General features: G+C 42.5%; 1 protein-coding gene across 1 annotated transcript in view; it reads right to left on the reverse strand.

Annotated features, from left to right (window-relative positions):
* Nucleotides 1-20,391: 20,391 nt before the first annotated feature.
* Nucleotides 20,392-22,281, reverse strand: part of COL22A1 (collagen type XXII alpha 1 chain) — a 424,543-nt gene continuing 422,653 nt past the window's right edge. The window contains exon 64 of the mRNA XM_073632290.1: nucleotides 20,392-21,240. Coding sequence (XP_073488391.1) covers nucleotides 21,053-21,240 — 188 coding nt within the window. The 3' untranslated portion in view covers nucleotides 20,392-21,052. The remainder of the gene's footprint in view (nucleotides 21,241-22,281) is intronic.

Genomic DNA, 22,281 nt, shown 5'->3' on the forward strand with positions numbered 1-22,281 from the left:
CATATTCAATTATTTTGTAAATATGTTTTATTTATTTATTATGGTTTTATTGTATATAAGTTGTTGTTTGTAAGATTTTTCAATAAACAAAATTAACCCCTCATAATGGGCACAGCAGGTGTACAGACCTCGGAACTTGGCACAGAGAAGGTGGGAACCCCCCGTAATGCGCACAGCAGGTGTACAGACCCGGGAACTCCGTGCATGGATGGGGTGCGCACAGCAGCCAGCAGGTGTACTGAATTCAGTTGGTTTGTGCCCCCCCAAAAAATTTGAGCACCAGCCGCCACTGGTGTCTATGGGAATGTTTGACCTTTCTTCCAGAAGCACATTTGTGAGATCAGGCTCTAATGTGGACAAAAAGGCCTGGCTCACAGTCTCTGCTCTAATTCTTCCAAAAGGTGTTCTATCGGGTTGATGTCAGGACTCTGAGCAGGCCAGTCTAGATCCTCCACCCCAAACTCGCTCATCCATGTCTTTATGGACCTTGCTTTGTGCACTCATGTTGGAACAGGAAGGGGCCATCCCCAAACTGTTCACACGAAGTTGGGAGCATGAAATTGTCCAAAATTTCTTGGTATGCTGACGCTTTAAGAGTTCTCTTCACTGGAACTAAGGGGCCAAGTCCAACACCTGAAAATCAAACCCCACACCATAATCCCCCCTCCACCAAATGATTTGGACCAGTGCACAAAGCAAGGTCCATAAAGACATAGATAAGCGAGTTTGGGGTGGAGAAACTTGACTGTCCTGACCTCAACCCGATAGAACACCTTTGGGATTAATTAGAGTGGAGACTGCGAGCCAGGCCTTCTCATCCAACATCAGTGCCTGATCTCACAAATGGGCTTCTGGAAGAATGGTCAAACATTCCCGTAGACACACTCCTAAACCTTGTAGACAGCCTTCCCAGAAGAGTTGAAGATGTTATAGCTGCAAAGGGTGGGCCAACTCAATATTGAACCCTACGGACTAAGACTGGGATGCTATTTAAGTTACTGTGTTTGTAGAGACAATTGTGTCCCAATACTTTTGACAATTTAGTGTATCTGCGTCATATCTGCACATGCGCGAGATCCTGCATAAACTGCTTCCTGGAGTGAGTGATGTAGAAATCCCAGGAGGCAGTTTGCAGGACCACACGCCACAAAGGATCCAAGATTGACCAATGAAGTTCCTGCACATGCATGGGGTCCAGGTATGTCATTTTCACCTTGGCCTAGGACCTAAAATTTTTAATTTTTACTTTACTTTATTTATTTTTTTGCAATTCTGTTACAGTGAAGGTCAACTTTAACTTTTTTTTTTCTTTTCTTTGTAATCTCATGTCAGTTTTTGTAGTGGGGGGGGGGGGGGGGCGGGGAGTTGGCGTACTTTGACATCCTTGCCTGTTGGTGCCAGAGGACCTTGTACTGGCGCTGAGACAGATCATCAATTTTTCATGCACAAAAGTATTTTCAAGCATTTGCAGGCACCCACAATGGTCCACATCAGCAAAAAGAAGATATCATGACGTACTCACTCTTAAAAGGGAAAAACACCAAACGAAATATCTTTTCTAAGAGTCAGCGTCCCTTTACAAAAAAAAAAGATATTCGCTCAGCAAAGTAAAACTTTTCGTTTTCTTTGTAAAACAAAAACAACAACAACAATGATCTGTACGAATTTATGAATCGTGATCACAACTTTACGGATTGTGTCTAATTGACATCCTGTGCGGGACCCAAATGTCACTTTAATCTGACAAAAACAATTTTCACAGGAAATGGAGTTTTAGCACTGCAGAGCTATTAAGGAGGAGTGAGAGGTTTTAGATTATTGAGTAATGTTACTGCAATGCTGAGAAAGCAACCTCTGACTACCAGACCTTCTCGCTGGATCGCTTTGTATCATCATTACGCTGATGTGTTTCTTGGGTAATGATTAAAGGAAGATTATTGTGCAGTGTGCACGGAGCAGGATTTGGAAATTCTGTATCGCTAAATTTTTGCACGCTCTGCTCTGGCTATTGCAAGCCGGCTTTTACTTTTTTTTTGGTATTAATAAAATACCCAGTAGGGGCTTTCAAACAAAATGGGGATCCCGAAAATATTTTCTGAAGAAAACTCTGAAATTAAAAGAAAAAAAGGATTATCCCACATTTTCTGCTTCCTGTAATGCTTTGAAAAATTGTGATGAGCAGATCTGTACTCTGGATCTAGGGCAGGGGTCTCCAAACAGTGTTTATCTGGCCTTGGTGCTATTCCTCCCACTGATACCAATGATGGGGTAGGGGCATTCACCCCCAATAATGTAATTAAGGGGGCACTATCCCACCTACTGACACCAATGATGGGACACTATTCCTTTCACTGACATGAATGAAGGGACACTATTCCTTCCACTGACATCAATGAAGGGACACTATACCTCCCACTGACATCAATGATGGTATACTATTCCTCTCACTGACTCCAATGATGGGGCACTATTCTCCCACTGACACCAATGATGGTATACTATTCCTCTCACTGACTCCAATGATGGGGCACTATTCTCCCACTGACACCAATGATGGTATACTATTCCTCTCACTGACTCCAATGATGGGGCACTATTCCTACCACTTACACCAATGATGGGACACTATTCCTTCCACTGACACCAATGATGGTGTCCACCTGAGTTATAGGAGGAGTCATTTTAGTTCCCCCATGCTTCTTTCATGGTTGAGAAGTGGGATCTTTTATACTATGAACAGTGTAGGACCCACTGATATTGGGGTACTTTGACGCAGTAGTGGGCTTAAACACTATATGGTGCGACCAAATCCCCATATTTGCTCATTTGCTTATTATGTTCAGGTGCTTTAAATAGCCTCGTAGGATTTAAATGACATTTTTGTATGTGTGCGCTATAATATTTTGTTCTATTTGTATGGTCAGCACCATCTTTAATGTGATGCATAGTTGGAGGGCACATCCTAAGTCTTTGTTTTATAAGGGGGCCCCCAGATCCCGCCCCTACCCCTATGTTGAATGTTGATGGGTATCGCGTATTCCTACCCATTCACCAAAAAGAGTGTCAAAAAGTAAAAAACGCAACAGACAGTTTTTGACAATTCCTTTATTAAAAAAGAAAAAAAAATTGTCCCACGAAGTCCATCCATCTTCAATCACGCCGCCCGACTGACCCGAAAATAGAAAAAAAAAAGCTCCGCCTCGATGGGAGGCGTCCCGCCGACTGCTGTCTCTTGGCTGTGACAGCCGTTATATAGGCAAGGGCGGGGTCATGTGATGTCAGCAGCGGCGGGTCATCTGGTTCCATCAGCGGGTGACCCCCGCCCTTAAGTATACAACAGCTATCACGGCGAAAATACAGCAGTCGACGGGACGCCTCCCATGGAGGTGGAGTATTTATTTTATTTTTTCTATTTTTCAGGTCCGTCAGGCGGCATGATTGGCGATGGATGTACATCTCTTTTTGACACTTTTTTTGGTGAATGGGTAGGGGTAGAATGTAGTCCTACTCATTCGAATAGGGAGGGGGGGTCGGGATCTGGGGGTCCCCTTGTTAAAGGGGGCTTTCAGATTCCGATAAGCCCCCCCACCTGCAGACACTGACAACCAATGGCAAGGATTGCCGGGACAAGGTCCTCTTCCCCATCAACATGGGGACAAGGTGATTTGGGGAGGACCCCAAAGCACCCTCCCCATGTTGAGGGCATGTGGCCTGGTATGGTTCAGGATGGGGGGGGCATTCGCTCGCCCCTCCCCCCCATCCTGTCCTCCAGGCCGCATGCTCGGATAAGGGTCTGGTATGGATTTTGGCTGGGAGTTCCCCTTAAAATGTACTGGGGGGGGACCCATGCCGCTTTTTTCCTTAATTTTTTTTTATCTATATTGCCGGGAGCCGGCAATACATTACAGCCGCGAGCAAGTTTAAATTACACTTTTTGCACGCATACTAGCTCATTCTGAAATACTTACCTTAGAACAATGTGCCAGCATCACCTCCCGGTCACCGCTGAGGGAGCTGACATGTTCCCTCGGCGTTTCTTCCGGCTTCGGAATGACGTCACTCCCGCGCATTCTCTTTCCGGCAAGGATCTCTGATTTTTCGTCAGCATCCGCCTGACATTCAGAGCGCATGAGCCGCTGACGTCAGTGGCTGCATGCAAAGTGAATATCTCCTAACTGTATTTTATGGGCTTGCCAAGATAGACCTCTAGCAACCTACCCAAGGTAGTGGGTGCAACATACAAAACTCCAAATTCCAATAGGCATGTATACAGATAAGGGATACAATCCAGGAACGCCGCATCCAGCGTGTGTTCCACAGAAAACCGGAAGTGACGTTGTCTGGACTCGGCACCGGAAATTACGTCAACGCGCCTCGCCCTCCCACAAGGCGTCAATTCCATTTTTTCAGTAAGACACACGCTGGATGGGGCGTTCCTCGATTCTATCCCTTATCTGATTACATGCCTATTGGAATTTGGAGTTTTGCAAGTAGGAACTTTTTGTTTGCGTAATAAATACCTATCATACAGAACTTCACTATTAGTTCCCATTCCTTTTTTCCTGGTAAATATTTCAACTTTAATCACGCCGGGAGAGATCACTTGTGGACCTGTCCAAATCATCATCCTCAGCCAGATTTCAGCCTTACTTTTCAGTCTTATGCCCCGTACACACGATCGGACTTTCTGACAACAAAACCATGGAATTTAGTTTGAAGCTTTTTGGCTCCAACTTGTCTTGCATATATGCGGTCACACAAATGTTGGCCAACAATTAAGAACATGAGAACGTGGTGACGTACAAGACGTACGACGAGCCGAGAAAAAGGAAGTTCAATAGCCAGAGCGGCTCATTCTGCTTGATTCCGAGCATGCGTGAACTTTCGTGCGTCGGACTTGTGTACACACGATTGGAAATTCCGTCAACAAAGTTTTGTTGGCGGAAAATTTGAGAACCTGCTAGCCAACATTTATTGGCAGAAAGTACGACAACAAATGTTCTATGGAGCGTACAAACGTCGGACTTTCAGCCAACAAGCTCAAATCCAACATTTGTTGTCGGAAAAACCATGAGACTGAAAAGCTGGGGGCCCATTTTTTCTGGTGAGTGGGGACACTGAAGGGGATGGTGTCACATCACAGAGTGGAAGTTTGAAGCACTTTTGCACTTTTCAATGGATTGGAGCACAAAAGCACTTTTATTGGGACATTATTGTAATATTATTTAATCTCATATATTTTTTGTCCATTTATCAATTTCAAGCATTGTATTTTTGTAATCATATACAGTGTTTGAAGTTTTTTGGAGCACCAGAGAACTTTAACAGTACAATTTTAGTTTATACAGCAGCACAATTTGTGATAAGATTTTTGAGGGTTATTTGCTTTCTTTTCATTTGTTTGTGAGCGTTGTATTTATTTATTGCATGATTCAAGAGATTTGTGTACAGCAGCTGCAAGTTCTATTCATAATAACAATTATTGTCTTTCACCTTACCGCGAGTATAGATTGTCTTCACTATTCCTTTACATTGGCTTTTGAAATTAACAGTGCAGCAATTTAGAAATTGAATGGAAGGTTTAGCGCTGTGAACCACGTTTTGAAAGATAAAAAGTGCATTTTATATACAACTATATGGATCAGACCAAAATGAGGGACAAATGAGGAGGAATGAGGGTCAGAGGGACCTTCCGAATCAGGGACAGTCCCTCGAAATATAGTTGGTATCTATGTAGGGTTGCCACCTTTTCTTCAAATCAAACCTGAACACTTTAGCAGCGCACAGCAATTATTTATTTATTTTTTACAGTATAAACTATACATATATTTTGCATTTAAATAACATTTTTAATCATATGACATTAAAACCATGAGTCCCCCTTTACATCAGAGTCCACACAGTTCACCTTTTACATCTGAATCCACAGAGTTCCCTTTCACTGTAAGGGGGGATTCTGCAGACTCTGATGTAAGGGAGAACTCTGGGGACTCTGACATAAGGGATGCTCTGGGATCCCTGATTTAAGGGGGAACACTGAGAACTCTGATGCACGGAGAGGACTCTGCTGTAAGAGGGGACACTGTGGCCTCTGGTGTAAAGGGGAACTCTGATGTAAGGGGTGCTCTGAGAACCCTGATTAGCCTTAGTGTGCTCACTCAGAGGCAAGAGAGAGAAGGAGGAGACTTCAGTCACAGACAGGGATGGATGGTGAGCTCACTCACTCCTTGGCAGTCAGTACCTCTCATCCAGATGTATCTGAGGCTGCTGGACTTCACATTTCCAGCCCCTGCTATCCTTTTCTGAGACACAGAGCAGGGGATTGGAGTGTGGGCAGACACAGAGGGGTAGGGGTGGGAGAAAGAGGTGCAGATTGAGCCCTCTCTCCTCTCCCCTCAGTGTGGGGGGCGGGGGGGTGGGGAATTGTTAGTGCTGGCTTTGGGCAATGTGAAAGAGAGTGTAACAGAAACTCTCAACTTAGCCAACTGCAGCCAGAAAACCTGCTGGGAAGCCATAGTCCAGTCTGAATAATGTGTCCGGGTTTCAGGCAGTCTGAAACCCGGACATATGATTCCAAACCCGAACTGTCCAGGTGAATCCCGGACAGGTGGCAACCCTAGATCTATGGCGTTGCCTACTACAGTGTTTTCTAGTAAAACAAGAGAATAAGAGAGAGGCAATGCTCTACCAAGAATGATGGGACTTTAATTGGAGATATATATATATCTGTTTACCAGGTAAGCACTAGGGATTTGGAGACAACCGTCTGTTTCTGGAAACTATCCAACCATAAACATTCTCTATATACAGTGGTTTCTAGCTTCTAGAGCAGACTTTTTCAACCTTTTCAACACAGAGAAACCCTTAAAATAACTTTCCGGTCTCAGGGAACCCTCTGCTAATAATGACTATATCTACAACTCATGATACATTAGACTGATGGTCAGTTGGAAAAAAGGTCCTTACACTTGTGGTCACTGGGAACAATTACCCTCTTATGCCCCGTACACACGGTCGGACTTTGTTTGGACATTCCGACAACAAAATCCTAGGATTTTTTCCGACGGATCTTGGCTCAAACTTGTCTTGCATACACACGGTCACACAAAGTTGTCGGAAAATCCGATCGTTCTGAACGCGGTGACGTAAAACACGTACGTCGGGACTATAAACGGGGCAGTGGCCAATAGCTTTCATCTCTTTATTTATTCTGAGCATGCATGGCACTTTGTCCATCGGATTTGTGTACACACGATCGGAATTTCCGACAACGGATTTTGTTGTCGGAAAATTTTATCTCCTGCTCTCCAACTTTGTGTGTCGGAAAATCCGATGGAAAATGTCCGATGGAGCCCACACACGGTCGGAATTTCCGACAACACGCTCCGATCGGACATTTTCCATCGGAAAATCCGACCGCGTGTACGGGGCATTACAGATAGCTAAAAAGATCAATGGTGTCAGTGGGAAGTTAAGAGGCAGAAATTGCTCATTGCTCAAGGAACCCTTAGCAACCCCTGAAGGAACCCTGGTTGGGAAACCTAAAGGGATCCCACAGGTATGGTATATACTCTACATAGTTACATTGATCCAAGCTGGATCAACTTAACAATACAAAATTATCCATACCTGGAATTCTTCTTTAACAAGCAGGCAAACTTCCTTTAGGGTCCATGAACACTGGGATGAAAAATCGCTGCTTCCACAGGAGTTTTGCTTTTTGCCTGTAGAAGCAGCTCAATGTTATCCTATGTGTCCATGCACGTTAGGACTTTTAGAGGCATATTTTAAGCTCAGCGTTTAGAGGAAGAAAAAACCCCTTCTGGATTGCCTTTTTGAAAATTTTCTGGCTCCTAAATGTGTGTACATGTGAGGTATCGCCGTGATCGTCAGAGTGAAAGAAATCATTTTAGCACCAGACCTTCTCTGTAAACTCTAACCTGGTAATTTTTTTTTTTTAAATTGTAACCTATGGAGATTTTTTTAGGTACTGTAGTCTGTCGCCATTTCACGAGTGTGCGCAATTTCAAAGCAAGACATGTTACGTATCTATTTACTCGGCGTTACATCATCTTTCACATTATACAAAAGAATTGGGCTAACTTTACTGTTTCGTTTTTTTAAATTCATGAAAGTGTCTTTTTTTTCCCACAATAATGTGTTTGAAAGACCGCTGCGCAAATACTATGTGACATAAAATATTGCATCGGTCACCATTTTATTCCCCAGGGTCTCTGCTAATATATATATATATATATATATATATATATATATATATATATATATATATATATATATATATATATATATATATACAGATATATTTTTTTTCTATATATATATATATATATATATATATATATATATATGTATATATCGATACATATATATATACATATTGATAGATAGATAGATAGATAGATAGATAGATAGATAGATAGATAGATAGATAGATAGATAGATAGATAGATAGATAGATAGATAGATAGATAGATAGATAGATAGATAGATAGATAGATAAAATGTTCTAGGGGGTTCAACAAAAAGGGTTGAATATATTAGTTTGAGGTTTAGTAAGATTTTGGATTGACCGAGGGCACAGTAGTTGTTCAATAATGAAATGTATCCCCAAAAATACAACTTGCCTAATAATTATGCACACGGTGTATATAAATTTTTTTTTAGTGTCAAAAGAACTGGTGTTTGTTTTTGTTTTTTTTAAGGGTGTGTGCATGGACCCTTAAAATTCTCTCTGATTTTTTGTCACCTTTGTATTTTTTTTTCCAATGTGTCTTTTCATTTCATCTTTACCGTCTTTTTTTTACTGCCACCAAACTCACTCATAATGTATTTCTTTATTAGTAAAAATAATAATATGGACGGCTATCATTTTTGTGATTACATTTGTACATTTTCAATATATCCTCTTTCGCTTCAGCAACTTTTTTATTTTCAGCTGCAGGTACAATAAATTACTTCACGATGAAGCTTCGGGATATGCTTCACGGTAGGGAAATCCATACAAAAACAATAAAACAATAAAAATAAAAAAAACCAAAAACTGTAAAAACATGGGTTTTAGCACAATCATATTTTATACCAATGAAATAAATGATGAATAATATAAAGATGCCTTTAAAGGACAGTTGGAAAATGTACATGATATAAATTAGCAATAGGCAAATGAATAGTGCATAGGGCTTAAAGGAGAACTCCAGACAAGGCACAGGTTACCAGTATAGGTTTATGACATGAGGCTTTGCATATGTAGCTTTAAAGGGAAACTATAATCATTTTACAGCTTTTTTTTTGGACTGTGTATATTTGGATGATCAATTTAAAGTGAAATGAAAATGAACAAGACATATCCCTCTATAGCAGGGGTGTCAAATTCGATGTCATTGTGGGCCACATCAGCATTATGGTTACCCTCAAAGGACCGAAGATATCCAGAGCATTCCGCCACCCCCCTTACATCAGATGTCAAGAGCCCCCCACCCTCCCTTACATCACAGTGCACCCCCCTTACCATGTGCTGCTGCCGAGAAGAAACTGGGGGGGGGGGGGGTTGGAAAGAAGAAAGTGCAGATTCTGGAGGAGGACCAGAGGAGGCCTGAAGTCTCCTTTCAGAGTCTGCTGAATGCTGAGACCAGGGGAGGCGAAGGGGAGGGGGCGCTGTGGCTGCATAGAGAGGCGCAGGATCTGCAGGAGGACTTCTGTCCTCTCTGTTGCCGGCTTCTGAGAAAAAGTGGGGATGGAGACGAGGGGGGTGAGCAAGCTGCAAGAGAGGTGCATACCTGCCAACTTTTTGAGATGGGAATGAGGGACACCTACGAGCAAAAGTACGTAGGCATAGGACACGCCCCCCTGCCACGCCCCTTTAAAGGAGATATCCAAAAATGATTTGTTAAATCCACAAGTGTTTTTTTTTTACCACTACTATTCCTTTTTCATTGGCTTTTGGATATTTACAAATGCAGCAATTTAGTAATCGGATGAAAGATTTAGCACTGAAAAACACTTTTTGATAGATAAAAAGTGTATTTTATATACAACTCTATAGATCAGACTTAAATGAGGGACAAAGGAGGAGGAAACAGGGACAGAGGGACATTGCTCCAAATCAGGGACAGCTGGGAGCTATGGAGGTGCAAGGGCCATATGGAACGACCTGGAGGGCCGGATTTGGCCCACGGGCCTTGTGCTTGACACATGTGCTCTATAGTATGGTTCGTTTCTGCTCTCTGATTTCTCTGACAATCTATGCAAAACCAGACAATACCCGCCCACCACCCCCAGCACACAGCAGGTGATTGAGAGCCTCAGCTGTTCATGTTTCCCTTTGATATGTGTAGTGTGTTCATTCCCTCTGCTCAGGTCTCAGATTACACTCAGCTCCCTGCTCTGTGCTATGCAGTGTGTGACATCAGATCCCCACCCCCTGCCTTCTGGAACTGAGAAATGCTATGTAAATTGTGTGCTTTAGGAGGCTGTGGAGGAGAACACTGCATATAACCAGGTACAACTTATGTAGAAGGGTTTGTTTTATCTCTGCGTATCACCTGAGGCCAGTTACTGCACTGGGTATATGGAAGGGTTTACAACCAATTGAATGTACATAATTTGATCAATGAGTAATAGTAATTAAGAAAGTGTTACTGGTTATATTTTGCAAAATAGTAGTTTTGTGTGTTGGCAGTCATATTTATTACATGGTCCATAAAAAGGTAAGCATTTAGACCAATGATAATAAGTGGTTCAAAACTGCAGTCAAACCAATTGCTAAGGTTCTAGGACTCGGGTGAGACTAACCTTCTCAGACAGGGTTGCCCTATCTGCCCTACCAAGAAAAAAAATCCAGAAATGAAAAAGGTGGCATAGAGAGCACCAGACCAAAAATCAGTCCAAAGAAGTTTTAATCATTAACTAAATAATTGAATAACACAACCGACACGTTTTAGGGGTCTGAACACTCCTTCATCAGGACTTATATGTTGTATGTATTCTTGAAAAAAATTGGAAACGCAATTATCAGATTAAATTGATATACAATTTGTGTGAAAGATAAAATATCCAAAATGGGTTGGGCAGTATTTGTATTATTACCTATGCAGATACTGCTTCCTATTGCACTACTTCCGCTTTTTTCAGTAGAAGCAGATAACTAGCTATCTCAGGAGGCGTTCGAAAAGAAGCCCCCATATTGCTTTTACTTTAAAGGAGATGTATAGTCTACTCAATAATATGTATAAATGTAAGTGTAAGAAATATGTCATTCATGTTTAATCTCTTGCCGACCAGCCGACGTCATTATACTGCGGGGGTGCCGATGCTCGTGGCCTATGGTCACGATGACCACTGGCCACGAGAAATCACGGGCATGAGAGGCAGAACAGGGGCGTGTGTGTGTAAACACACAAATCCCTGTTCTGTTCTGTGAGAAGAGACAGATTGTGAGTTCCTAATAACTAGGAACCACGATCTGTCATTTCCTCTAGTCAGTCCCCTCCCCCCACAGTTAGAACACACAGTCAGGGAACACAGTTAACCCCTTGATCGCCCCCTAGTGGTAACCCCTTCCCTGCCAGTGATATTTATACAGTAATCAGTGCGTTTTTATAGCACTGATCGCTGTATACATGTCAATCGTCCCAAAAATGTGTCAAAAGTGTTCGATGTGTGCGCCATAATGTCACAGTCACGATAAAAATCGCAGATCGCCGCCATTACTAGTAAAAAAAATAATAATAATAAAAATGCCATAAAACTATCCCCTATTTTGTAGACGCTATAAATTTTGCGCAAACCAATCAATATACGCTTATTGTGATTTTTATTACCAAAAATATGTAGAAGAATACATATATCGGCCTAAACTGAGAAAAAAATTGCTTTTTTTTTTTTTTTAAATTGGGGATATTTATTATAGCAAAAAGTACAAAATAATGTGTTTTTTTCAAAATTGTCTCTTTTTTTTTTGTTTATAGCGCAAAAAATAAAAACCGCAAAGATGATCAAATACCACCAAAAGAAAGCTCTGTGGGAAAAAAAGGACGTTAATTTTGTTTGGGTACAACGTCGCACGACCGCGCAATTGTCAGTTAAAGTGACGCAGTGCTGTATCGCAAAAGAATACTCTGGTCATTGAGCAGCCAAATCTTCCGGGGCTGAAGTGGTTAAAAAAAACTTTTTTACTATGTACTGTATATTCTATATTTATATATGTACATGGGGCAGCCATATATGCTTGCCACATAAACAGGCTCTGCTTCCTGCTTGACAGTATTACTTTACTGCTATTTCTCACAATGCCAGTCTATGAGTTGACTGACCAATTGAAAGCCAGTCAATCCTTATGTGGTTGATATTTTAAAATAGAAGTACGGCCAAATCTATTTAGCCATACTTCTCTTCTGGGTTACAGGAGTGCTCTTCCTTATGAATTAGTTGACAGTGGACTAAAGTCTGCTATTGGCTCACATCACTGAGCCACTGGAGGCTCTGGAAGGATCCCAACAATAATGTCAGGATCCACCCAGATGTTTAATCCTCAGCTGGCTCAGCCTCTCCGTAAGTCACTAAGAGCCAGAGACAGCCACTCCCACCTTCTCCCCAGCCTGGTGCACCAGAGAGCCAGAAATAGCAAGTCCCACCCCCTCACCGGCCTGGTGCTCCAGAGAGCCAGAGACAGCCACTCCCACCCCCTCCCCAGCCTGGTGCTCCAGAGAGCCAGAGCCAGCCAGTCCCACCCCCTCACCAGCCTGGTGCTCCAGAGAGCCAGAGCCAGCCACTCCCACCCCCTCACCGGCCTGGTGCTCCAGAGAGCCAGAGCCAGCCACTCCCACCCCCTCACCGGCCTGGTGCTCCAGAGAGCCAGAGACAGCCACTCCCACCCCCTCACCAGCCATTCCAATCCCCTCCCCAGCCTGGTGCTCAAGAGAGCCGGAGCCAGACACTCCCACCCCCCTCCCAGTCTGGTGTGACTGACAGTCACCGTTCTCTGCTCAGAGTGGACTGAGAATTGAGCAATCAGTAGTCATGTGATCGCTCCGTTTTTGGGCTTAGAGCCAGCGGGAGACAGCTACAGCATCATACTGATTCTATAGCAGGGAGAAGAGTATGTATATGTTTTTGCTTTTTTTTTTAGATTCCCCACACTTCTCCATCAAAGACTACCTACACACAAGTGCAACAAAACCAAAGGTGTGCAAAGTCATGGTGAGTGTTTTCTTCAGAAAGCAACCACATCCCAACTGGAAAGTCTGTCCCCTGCCAGCATGCTGCAGAAAAGGACCCTTGCTCTGTGTGAGAAAGCAGCAGTCTCTCTGCATAGGTCTGGCATGCCTCCTGCTGAGTCAGAGCTATAGCTATTCAGTCTTCAATCAGCAGGAAGCATGAGGTTTTTTGATTGTAGATCTTAAAGGTATAACCTAAGTAGAGAATGGAACAGAGAGAAGGCGTATTCAACGTGCAGTAAATCCAGACTATTATGAAGAAGGAGTCAGTACACATGCTCTGAAATGCGTTACTCCCCCCCCCCATTGACGTCACACCTGGGCTTGCCTTATACGCTAGTTCCGGCAGCTTGGCGGACCTTCCAAAGTGTTGGCTACACATCTCCACACCGCTGGTCGGACAGGAAACTCGCATGATGGACACATCCAGGAGGAACCTCCCGCTGGACGTCTTGTACCACTGATGTGCCTATTTTTATACTTCCTTCTGTAAGTGTTTTTAACTGTTTTGGGCAATAAATAGTCTGGATGTACTGCACTTAGAAGCCCCGTCTCTCTGTTCCATTCTCCACTAGCGTTTTGCTTCTTCTATGGAGTGTGGCTGAGGTGCACTACTGGACACTTGCCTAATGTTCTACTCTATTTTACCATTATAGGCTTTGAATTTTTGACTTTTTTAAGGTCTCTGCCCAGAGCACCCTTTATCTTTCCTATAGTTATGACTTATGCCCCGTACACATGATCGGACATTCCGACAACAAAATCCATGGATTTTTTCCGACGAATGTTGGCTCCAACTTGTCTTACATACACACGGTCACACAAATGTTGTCGGAAATTCCGAACGTCAAGAACGCGGTGACATACAACGAGATGAGAAAAATGAAGTTCAATAGCCAGTGCGGCTCTTCTGCTTGATTCCGAGCATGCGTGGAACTTTGTGTGTCGGAATTGTGTACACACGATCGGAATTTCCAACAACGGATTTTGTTGTCGGAAAATTTGAGATCCAGATCTCAAATTTTGTGTGACGGTAATTCCGATGGAAAATGTCCGATGGAGCCTACACACGGTCGGAATTTTTTTTCCGACTCCCATCGAACATTTTCCGCCGGAAAATCCGACCGCGTGTACGGGGCATAAGAAGGGGGTGTGCCGGACCTCTGCAGAAAGACCACTGCTTCCACACAGAGAGCATGGGTCTTTCTCTATAGCATGCTGGCATCGGACAGACTGTTCTACTCCAGCTGTGGCTGCATTCTGAAGAAAACGAACTGTAAGACGCCTTTTGTTTTGAGGCACCTGGAATGTACTGAGCTGATTTAAACTGAAACTTTAGTTGGGGCTTTAAAAGGTAAGTTTCCTTACCCTTTGGCAACCCCACCCCTAAATAGGTCTAGACTGCCCTCCCTCCTCCCAGATGGGTTGGTTCCTATCTGTCTACTAGCCCCGTAAAAAGCCTATGGGTCCAAACTGCGCAGGTGTAGACATTGCATCAGGAAGAGCTATGTAATCAATGCCGTGGGCCTTGGAGCAAGGCAAGTATACCAATTTTGGGAGGGGGCTAGATCTGCTTAGAAGGGTGGGGGCAAAAGAGTAAGGAACAGGTTAAAAAGAAGGGATGGAATAAAGCTGAGCTGTAATACAGAGCTCCCTCTACTGGTAAACCACACGTTTTTATATTTAATACAATAACACAAATATATAACAACAATTTAAACTATAAAGATCACATAAAATGTAAAACAAATACTGCATTGATAACTCAATCTGTGTGCTCATTGTAATAACACTATACATTCTTTTTTAAGCCAGAAATGCTGAAAATATTTCTAAATATATAAATATTCACTAAAGGGAACACATTTGCATAAAATATAGTACAGTAGGCAAGTCAAAATATGTCCTTTTAAAAATTACAGGTAAATATGAGCATAAAATTGCAAAATATATATTATAGTCTCCCTTTTTTTATGAGCAACAGGAGGCCCTGTTATGAAGGTTAGCAATCAGTTGTCGGCATCTGCATAAGCACTTGACATTTCCACAATGCCGGAATGTGGTTGTGTCGCCTGTTAAGTCCAAAAGACAATGAGGGTTGATTTACTAATACTGGAGAGTGCAAAATCTGATGCAGCTCTGCATAGAAACCAATCAACTTCTAACTTCAGCTTGTTTCGGTTAAAGGGTAACTCGACTTTAGTGGGGAAAAAAATAGCAAATAAAGAAAAAATAATATAGCGTATACAATTGTAGTCATATTGTAATTGAATGTTATTAAAAATGACCTTTCCTTTTCCATCTGCAGCTGCTATCATTTTCTGAAAATGCAATATGGCTACCTGGAGTTGTTCTGTACACAGAATGTGTACTGACCACTCCCCAGAAACATCATTTCCTGCTTGTGTGATTGGCACACCAATTTTCCCAGAAGTCTGCCTAAGATACAAATTAGATTTCAGGCATCCCCTGCAACAAAAATTTCATTTTTGGTGAGATATTTCCAATAGGAACACATCTAAAGGGATGCAGGCCCAGCAAATTTCCTCAGTAGTGCTCTGCAGCTTCCACAGCTGATTGATAATTATGAAACCCCTCCCATTACACTCACTCAGCACAGAGGAACAAACAGGGATTTCTTCAGAATAACAAAAGGTAGGAATCTGCAACAATGGTTGTTATAATCCTTGCAATGTACATAGATCACCCAGAGGGGAATGTTTTTTTCTCAACCAAAGTGGAGTTACTTAGCTTTGACAAAATAAAAACTGGAAGCTGATTGGTTTCTGTGCAGAGCTGCACCAGATTTTACACCATGCAGTTTTAGTAAATCAACCCTATTGCGTACAGAAGCTCTAAAATTCCCCGGAGAAATGTATTGCTATTGAAAGACCCGGATAATACTGTACTTTTTTTTTTATCCAAAAAGTACATGGCCAAAAAAAAAAAAAAAGGCTATCCATGTGAAATTTTTGGAGTCAGGAGTTCTCTTTTAAACCTAAAACACACAAGATATACTATATAATAAACTGTAAGCACCGTATTTATGGAAGGCTTACACCTTCCAACACACTCACAAAAAAAACAAAAAAAAATCATCAAATATCAACAAATAACTTATCTTCAGTCCTATTTTATAGAGCTATAGCAAATAATATTCCATAGAAACACAAAAAGATAAGCAGAAACTGGGATAACCCAGGATCTAGTTTCCCACGCTTCTGCTAGAAGGTTCTAATACTCTCCTGGTCTCGGAACACTCATAATATTCTATGTGATAAAACGCAACGTATACGAGGGCCTTGGTGGGATAATAACACAGTACAGAACCAGGTTATTAGTAGGATGTTATTTCCGTAGATTAAATAGCTATTTATGTATCAGAATACAAGTGGGAATCGGGATAATGAGAAGGTTTAAAATAATTTACAATGGTAATGAAAATACATTTTTAGTGGAAGTAATTGGCTTAGGCTTTGCCAGTAGGATGTGTTGGGTATGGATGAAGGATATTGGGTGATACCTGTACAGGAAAATTTTACTAAAGTTTTTTGTGTACTTTGTTTTCTAACATATCATCAGAAAAGGTAAATTTTAATCTCTTTTAGATACTGGTTGTAAATAAAAGATCATGATAAGTTTTTTTACAGATTGGTGGTCTCCAAACTGTGGTCTGTGGTTTGGACACAGCCCTTTGCTCAGCTCCATACAGCCCTTGGAGCACTTTTCGTTCCACTGATACAAGGCACTATTCCTTCCACTGACACAAACAGTGGGGCATAATTCCTTCTATTGACACCAATAATGGGGCACTATTCCTCCCAGTGACACCAAAAATGGGGCACTATTCCTTCCACTGATACCAATGGTAAGGCATAATTCCTCCCATTGACATCAAAGATGAAGAATAATTCCTCCCACCGACACCAACAATAGGGCACTATTCCTCCCATTGACACCAACAATGGGACATAATTCCTTCCACTGACACCAATAATGGGGCACTATTCCTTCCACTGACACCAACGAAAAGGCACTATTCCTTCCACTGATACCGGTGATAGGACACATTTCCTCCCACTGACACATACAATGGAGAATAATTCTTGCCACAGAGACCAACAATAAGGCGCTATTCCTCCTACTGATAGCAATGATAAGGCATAATTCTTCCCATTGACACCAATGATGAAGAATAATCCCCCCCGCTGACACCAACACTAGTACACTATTCCTCCCACTGATACCAATAATGGAGCACTATTCCTCCCACAGATATTAATGATGGGGTACTATTCCTCCTTCCATTGACCACAGGCATTATGTAATTTTTGTACTCCTACCACCACCAAGCCTGAGGCATTGTTTACTCCCACTGCCCTCTGAACATTTTCTACTCCTACTCCTGCTGGCCACAATCCAGCTCCCCCCTAGCCAGAACACTGCCCCTTTTGTTTAGAGAGTTGGAGACCCCTGGTCTAAATAAACCTATTTGGAGCGGGTAATGACACGAAAACCAAAGCCCTGCTGGGATTAGCACCTTGATATAAGATCCCATTATAAAGAAACTCCAATTTCATTAAAGCCCAACTCCAGGATGAAAAAAAAAAGGTTTTCTTTGATTTGGTCTGTATTTATATCCATACATGTAGTGCAGACACCTTATTTCAGCCATTCTCAATCAGGCTTCTGTAGAACCTTAGGATTCCTTTAGAGGTTTTTAGGGTTTCTCTTAGCTGTGGCTATGTCACCTCAAATCTAGGTGTTGCCTGCATAGTTCCAAGTTCCAACGGCTAGCAGCATGAGTTCAGTGATCTTTTTAGCTGGTTGTAAGGATGGCATTCTGACCACCACTGCAGGGGGACATTCTTCCCACTGACCACCAGTGTAGGAGGTATTTTTCCCATTGACCTCCAATGAATTGCATTTAGCAGGGGTTCCCTGTAACCTGATAATTATTTCAAGGGGTAAAAATGTTGAGAAAGGTTGCCTCTATCCAACCATCATAGAATGTATAGATGTTGATTGTCCAAGAACAGAATGGGAGGTGTGAACGTTCTAGAACCAACTACAGTAGAGTGGCTCCAAAACTTTCAAACCTCCCATTCTCTTCTTGGATAATCGACATCTGTCTTGATAGTTTCTGTGGTAATTGAATTTGGATGCATGTTCTACCTGTGTGGATATAAATACTGAGGGGTGGTCCTGTCAGTCATTAGAAGAAGCCTCAACATATGTCCAGTTGAATGTGACCAACTGCGACTAGCTATACCATGACTTAGATAAATGAGAACCTTCACAGACATATCTCTAAGGTAGGTATGTCTAACTTGCTGAGGCCTGTGCCATCATTCTGAATAAACTCTTTCCATCTATCTTCTAATATTATGGTGTTGTGAACAAAATTAATGGGGTTTGGTCTTGTAGTCATGATAGCCTGCTAGTGTATTTAGCCCTATTGGGTGCCTTGCCTCCCTGGTCAATGACATTACACTCTTTTTTATTAAAATAAAACTGAAGGCAGCTTAAAGAACCAATGAAGTAAATGTAAATACAATCACTAAAAACTTTTAGAACCTTAACAAGTTAATGTAATTGCGAAGTCATTTTTTTAAGGCTCTTAAATCTTCAGCATTCGTTAAAGTAATATGTGGTGATCCTGCCATGAAGGATCCTTTTCGTTATAGGTAATAGTAGTTAGTCACATTTAACTGACCTTGTTCTGTAACAATAAGGATTATTGTAGCTTATCCAAACCACGTCTTCACTTTTAATAAGTATCAGGAACATACCCCAGCATTTATATTCCTATAGGTAGTACAGGCACCATAATCCAACACCTTCACTCCTACACCTTAAAGTGTATGTAAACCCTCACATATACCCAGTGAAGTGAACAGCCTCAGATGATACACAGAGATTAAACAAATCTCTGTACATAAGTTTTACTTGTATAGCTGCTGTTTTCAGCTTTATATATACTGTAGAAAGTTCAGATCGTGTTAGGAGATTTTCTCTTCCTGTTCACCACTGCAGTGAAGCCTGGGCATACAGCCAAGACAGCTGATTGGAGGAAAGGCACACACCCCCTCTCCTCATAGGTAGAGACTTTCAGAGCTGTCCGTTGAATCGTTCAGCTCTGTGCTAATCTATTTATAACATTCTCCCCAACACAAAACTCTGGCTGCTTTTAATATATGAAATGGAGAACAAGTCTGAAGTTATCAGCTGATAACAACAGAACGGAGCAGGAGAAAGCTACGGGACATAGTGCTTTGAAGAGAGATAAAAAAAAAAACATTGCAGATATATGTGCCCAGCTCAAATTTCACAAATCGGGTTTACATCTACTTTAGGCCTCCTTCACACGGCCAATATGTTTTTTAGGCGGACCTGAACGGACACTCCATGGAGGTCTATGGAGCGCCGGATGTCAGCGGTGACATGTCCGCTGACATCCGACCCGCTCCGATCCCAAAAATGTGTGACGGAGGAAAAACCTACTTTTCCATCCGTCTGCAGATCGGATCGTGTGAGGACGGACTGTATGGTCTGTCGTCATCCGATCCCCCACAGGGGAGAGCGGCGCTCTGACAGGTCCATCGCTGCACAGTGTGCAGCGACGGACCTGTCATCTGCCTGCTCAGCGGGGATCCATGGAGCGATCCCCCGCTGAGCAAAGCAGGCTCTGTACACGGACACGTCCATGTGAAGGAGCCCTTAGGGAAAAGAGACATTCTTTAAAGGACAGTGAGGTGCACATTTTGACCAGAGAGGCCAACTGGTTTGCAATATGCGTGAAAGATGCCATCAATACGGCTGACCCCCCTTCGTCCCCCGTGGACAAGACAATGGCCCAGCAAGAGGGATTCCTGCATCAACACTGTCTGTGTTGAGCGGGGAATCAAGCGAACCTGTAGTTGCAGGAAAGTAATTTGCTCCAAGTTGAGTTGAATGTGACTAACTACTACTAGCATTACAATTAGATAGATAAATGAGAACCTTCATAGGCTATAGAGCAGTGATGGCGAACCTTGGCACCCCAGATGTTTTGGAACTACATTTCCCATGATGCTCACCTACACTGCAGAGTGCATGAGCATCATGGGAAATGTAGTTCCAAAACATCTGGAGTGCCAAGGTTCACCATCAATGCTATAGGGTGACACTGACAATGCTCTATCTCTGTCCCCCAAATGCTTTCCTGCATTGTCACCCTATCATATTGATTTCCAGTGTCACCCTTGTTATCTAATGCAGCTGTGTAGCAAAGACGTGGGTGGCTGGATCACTTTACAAATATCTGTGAGTCAAAACAGTTCCTACAGAGCTACAGCTGTGGCTCTTTGGCTGGAGTTGCCCTTTCAGTAAACCCAAGAACAAATAATGGCAAAGCACAACTGGCAGCACGGTGACACCTTCTGTTGACAGTCGAGGAGAAACATTGGTCTCAGAACTCCTGTTCTTAGATCCATCCCGCTGAGGCGTTGTGTTGGAACATCTGCTGTGAAATGTCTCTAAGGAATAGATTGCACTTTCATCTTTTTTTTTTTTCTTTATACCAAAAAATATGTGACACGCATAATGTGAAAACACAAAAAGCCATGACCGACCAGCAGTTACTGTTGGTTTCAACCATTACAAAAAAAACAAACGTATGCCTTGAAACTGAATTGCTTCGCCTTAGGCGGAGCTTCCTCGGATTCGGTGATGCCTGTCAGGACCCTTCATTTTGGACGCGTCTCTTTTTTTTTTTTTTTTTTTAACAGCAAAAAATTCAAGTTTCAGTCTCAAGTGTTCATGAGTCTCCATTGGTCTCACCGTCCTTTGACACTACCAGGTCTGGATCCCAGGCTAGCAAAGTATGCGCATTGTGATGGGTCACACTGTCCACTGGGGCCTGAAGGGCCTGGAGGTCCAGAAAGTCCTGGTATCCCTGGTTCACCTTGAGGACCTGGGATACCTGGGATTCCATCTTTGGCATAGCCGGGTTCTCCGGGAATACCTAAAAGGAAAGCATAATTTTTCAAAAATCATTTGCAGGATTTGGAGCATTCTAAAGGGTTTCGGGAGATGAGAAAACATTTCAAGGGAACCTATTCTGATTTCATTAACAGAACAATAAGTTTTATAATCTGGAAAAAGTCCATTGCTGTCTGTGACCCCCTTCTTCAAACAGGAAGTAGTGTGAAAACCAACTCAAGTGGTATGCAATTGTAGCTCGTCGTTTGTTGGTTTCACAGCAGCAGAGCTACAGTAAGTGTATTTAGCTTTGGACATGTAACGTCACCTCTCATAATAAGCCTACTGGTAAGTTAGGCTTCGGAGCAAGAACCCAGCAATGCTCGTTTTTGGTGCAGGGTTATCTGTGCCCTAAAAGGGATAAAAACATTGACCTGTATGCCCTGTCTGTCCACTCTTCCTAAAACCCAATGTACCCCCAAACATCTGAAGCATTCTATAGCCAAGGTTTTTTTTTTTTTTTTTTTTTTTTAAATAAAGCAGTGAATGATATGCAGGATTTAAGGCATTTTTCCAGAGATAAGAATAGGTTTCACCGGAACGTGTTACAACGTAAAGTGATTATAAAGCTTCATTTTTTTTCCTAAAGTAATAAACATTAATTTTATACTTACCCGCTCCTTTAATGGTATTGAACAGAGCGGTCCATTTACTACTCTTCTAGGGTCCCCTGTTGGTGCTCTCGGCTCCTCCTCCCTTCTGAATGCCCCATAGCAAGCTGCTTGCTATGGAGGCATACATGCGAGCTCAATCCTGAGCCAGACTGTGTGCATCTGTAGACACACACAGCTCGGACCCAACTCCCTCCTCACCAGCTCCCCCAGCTGCCTCTGAGTCCCATGAGGAATGAGAGCAGCGTCGCTGCTCTCAGGCACAGCACTGGATTGAGTTCAAGAACAAGGGAAGTATTTAGGGCGGACATTGGGGGGAGCTGATCATGGAAGGTTTTTTTTTTTTTACCTTAATCTAGAGAATGGAATAAGATAAAGAACCTTATGCTTTTACAACCATTTTAACTAACACA

The sequence above is a fragment of the Aquarana catesbeiana genome, linkage group LG05 (genome assembly GCF_042186555.1).
Source record: "Aquarana catesbeiana isolate 2022-GZ linkage group LG05, ASM4218655v1, whole genome shotgun sequence".
NCBI classification, from domain to species: Eukaryota; Metazoa; Chordata; class Amphibia; order Anura; family Ranidae; genus Aquarana; species Aquarana catesbeiana.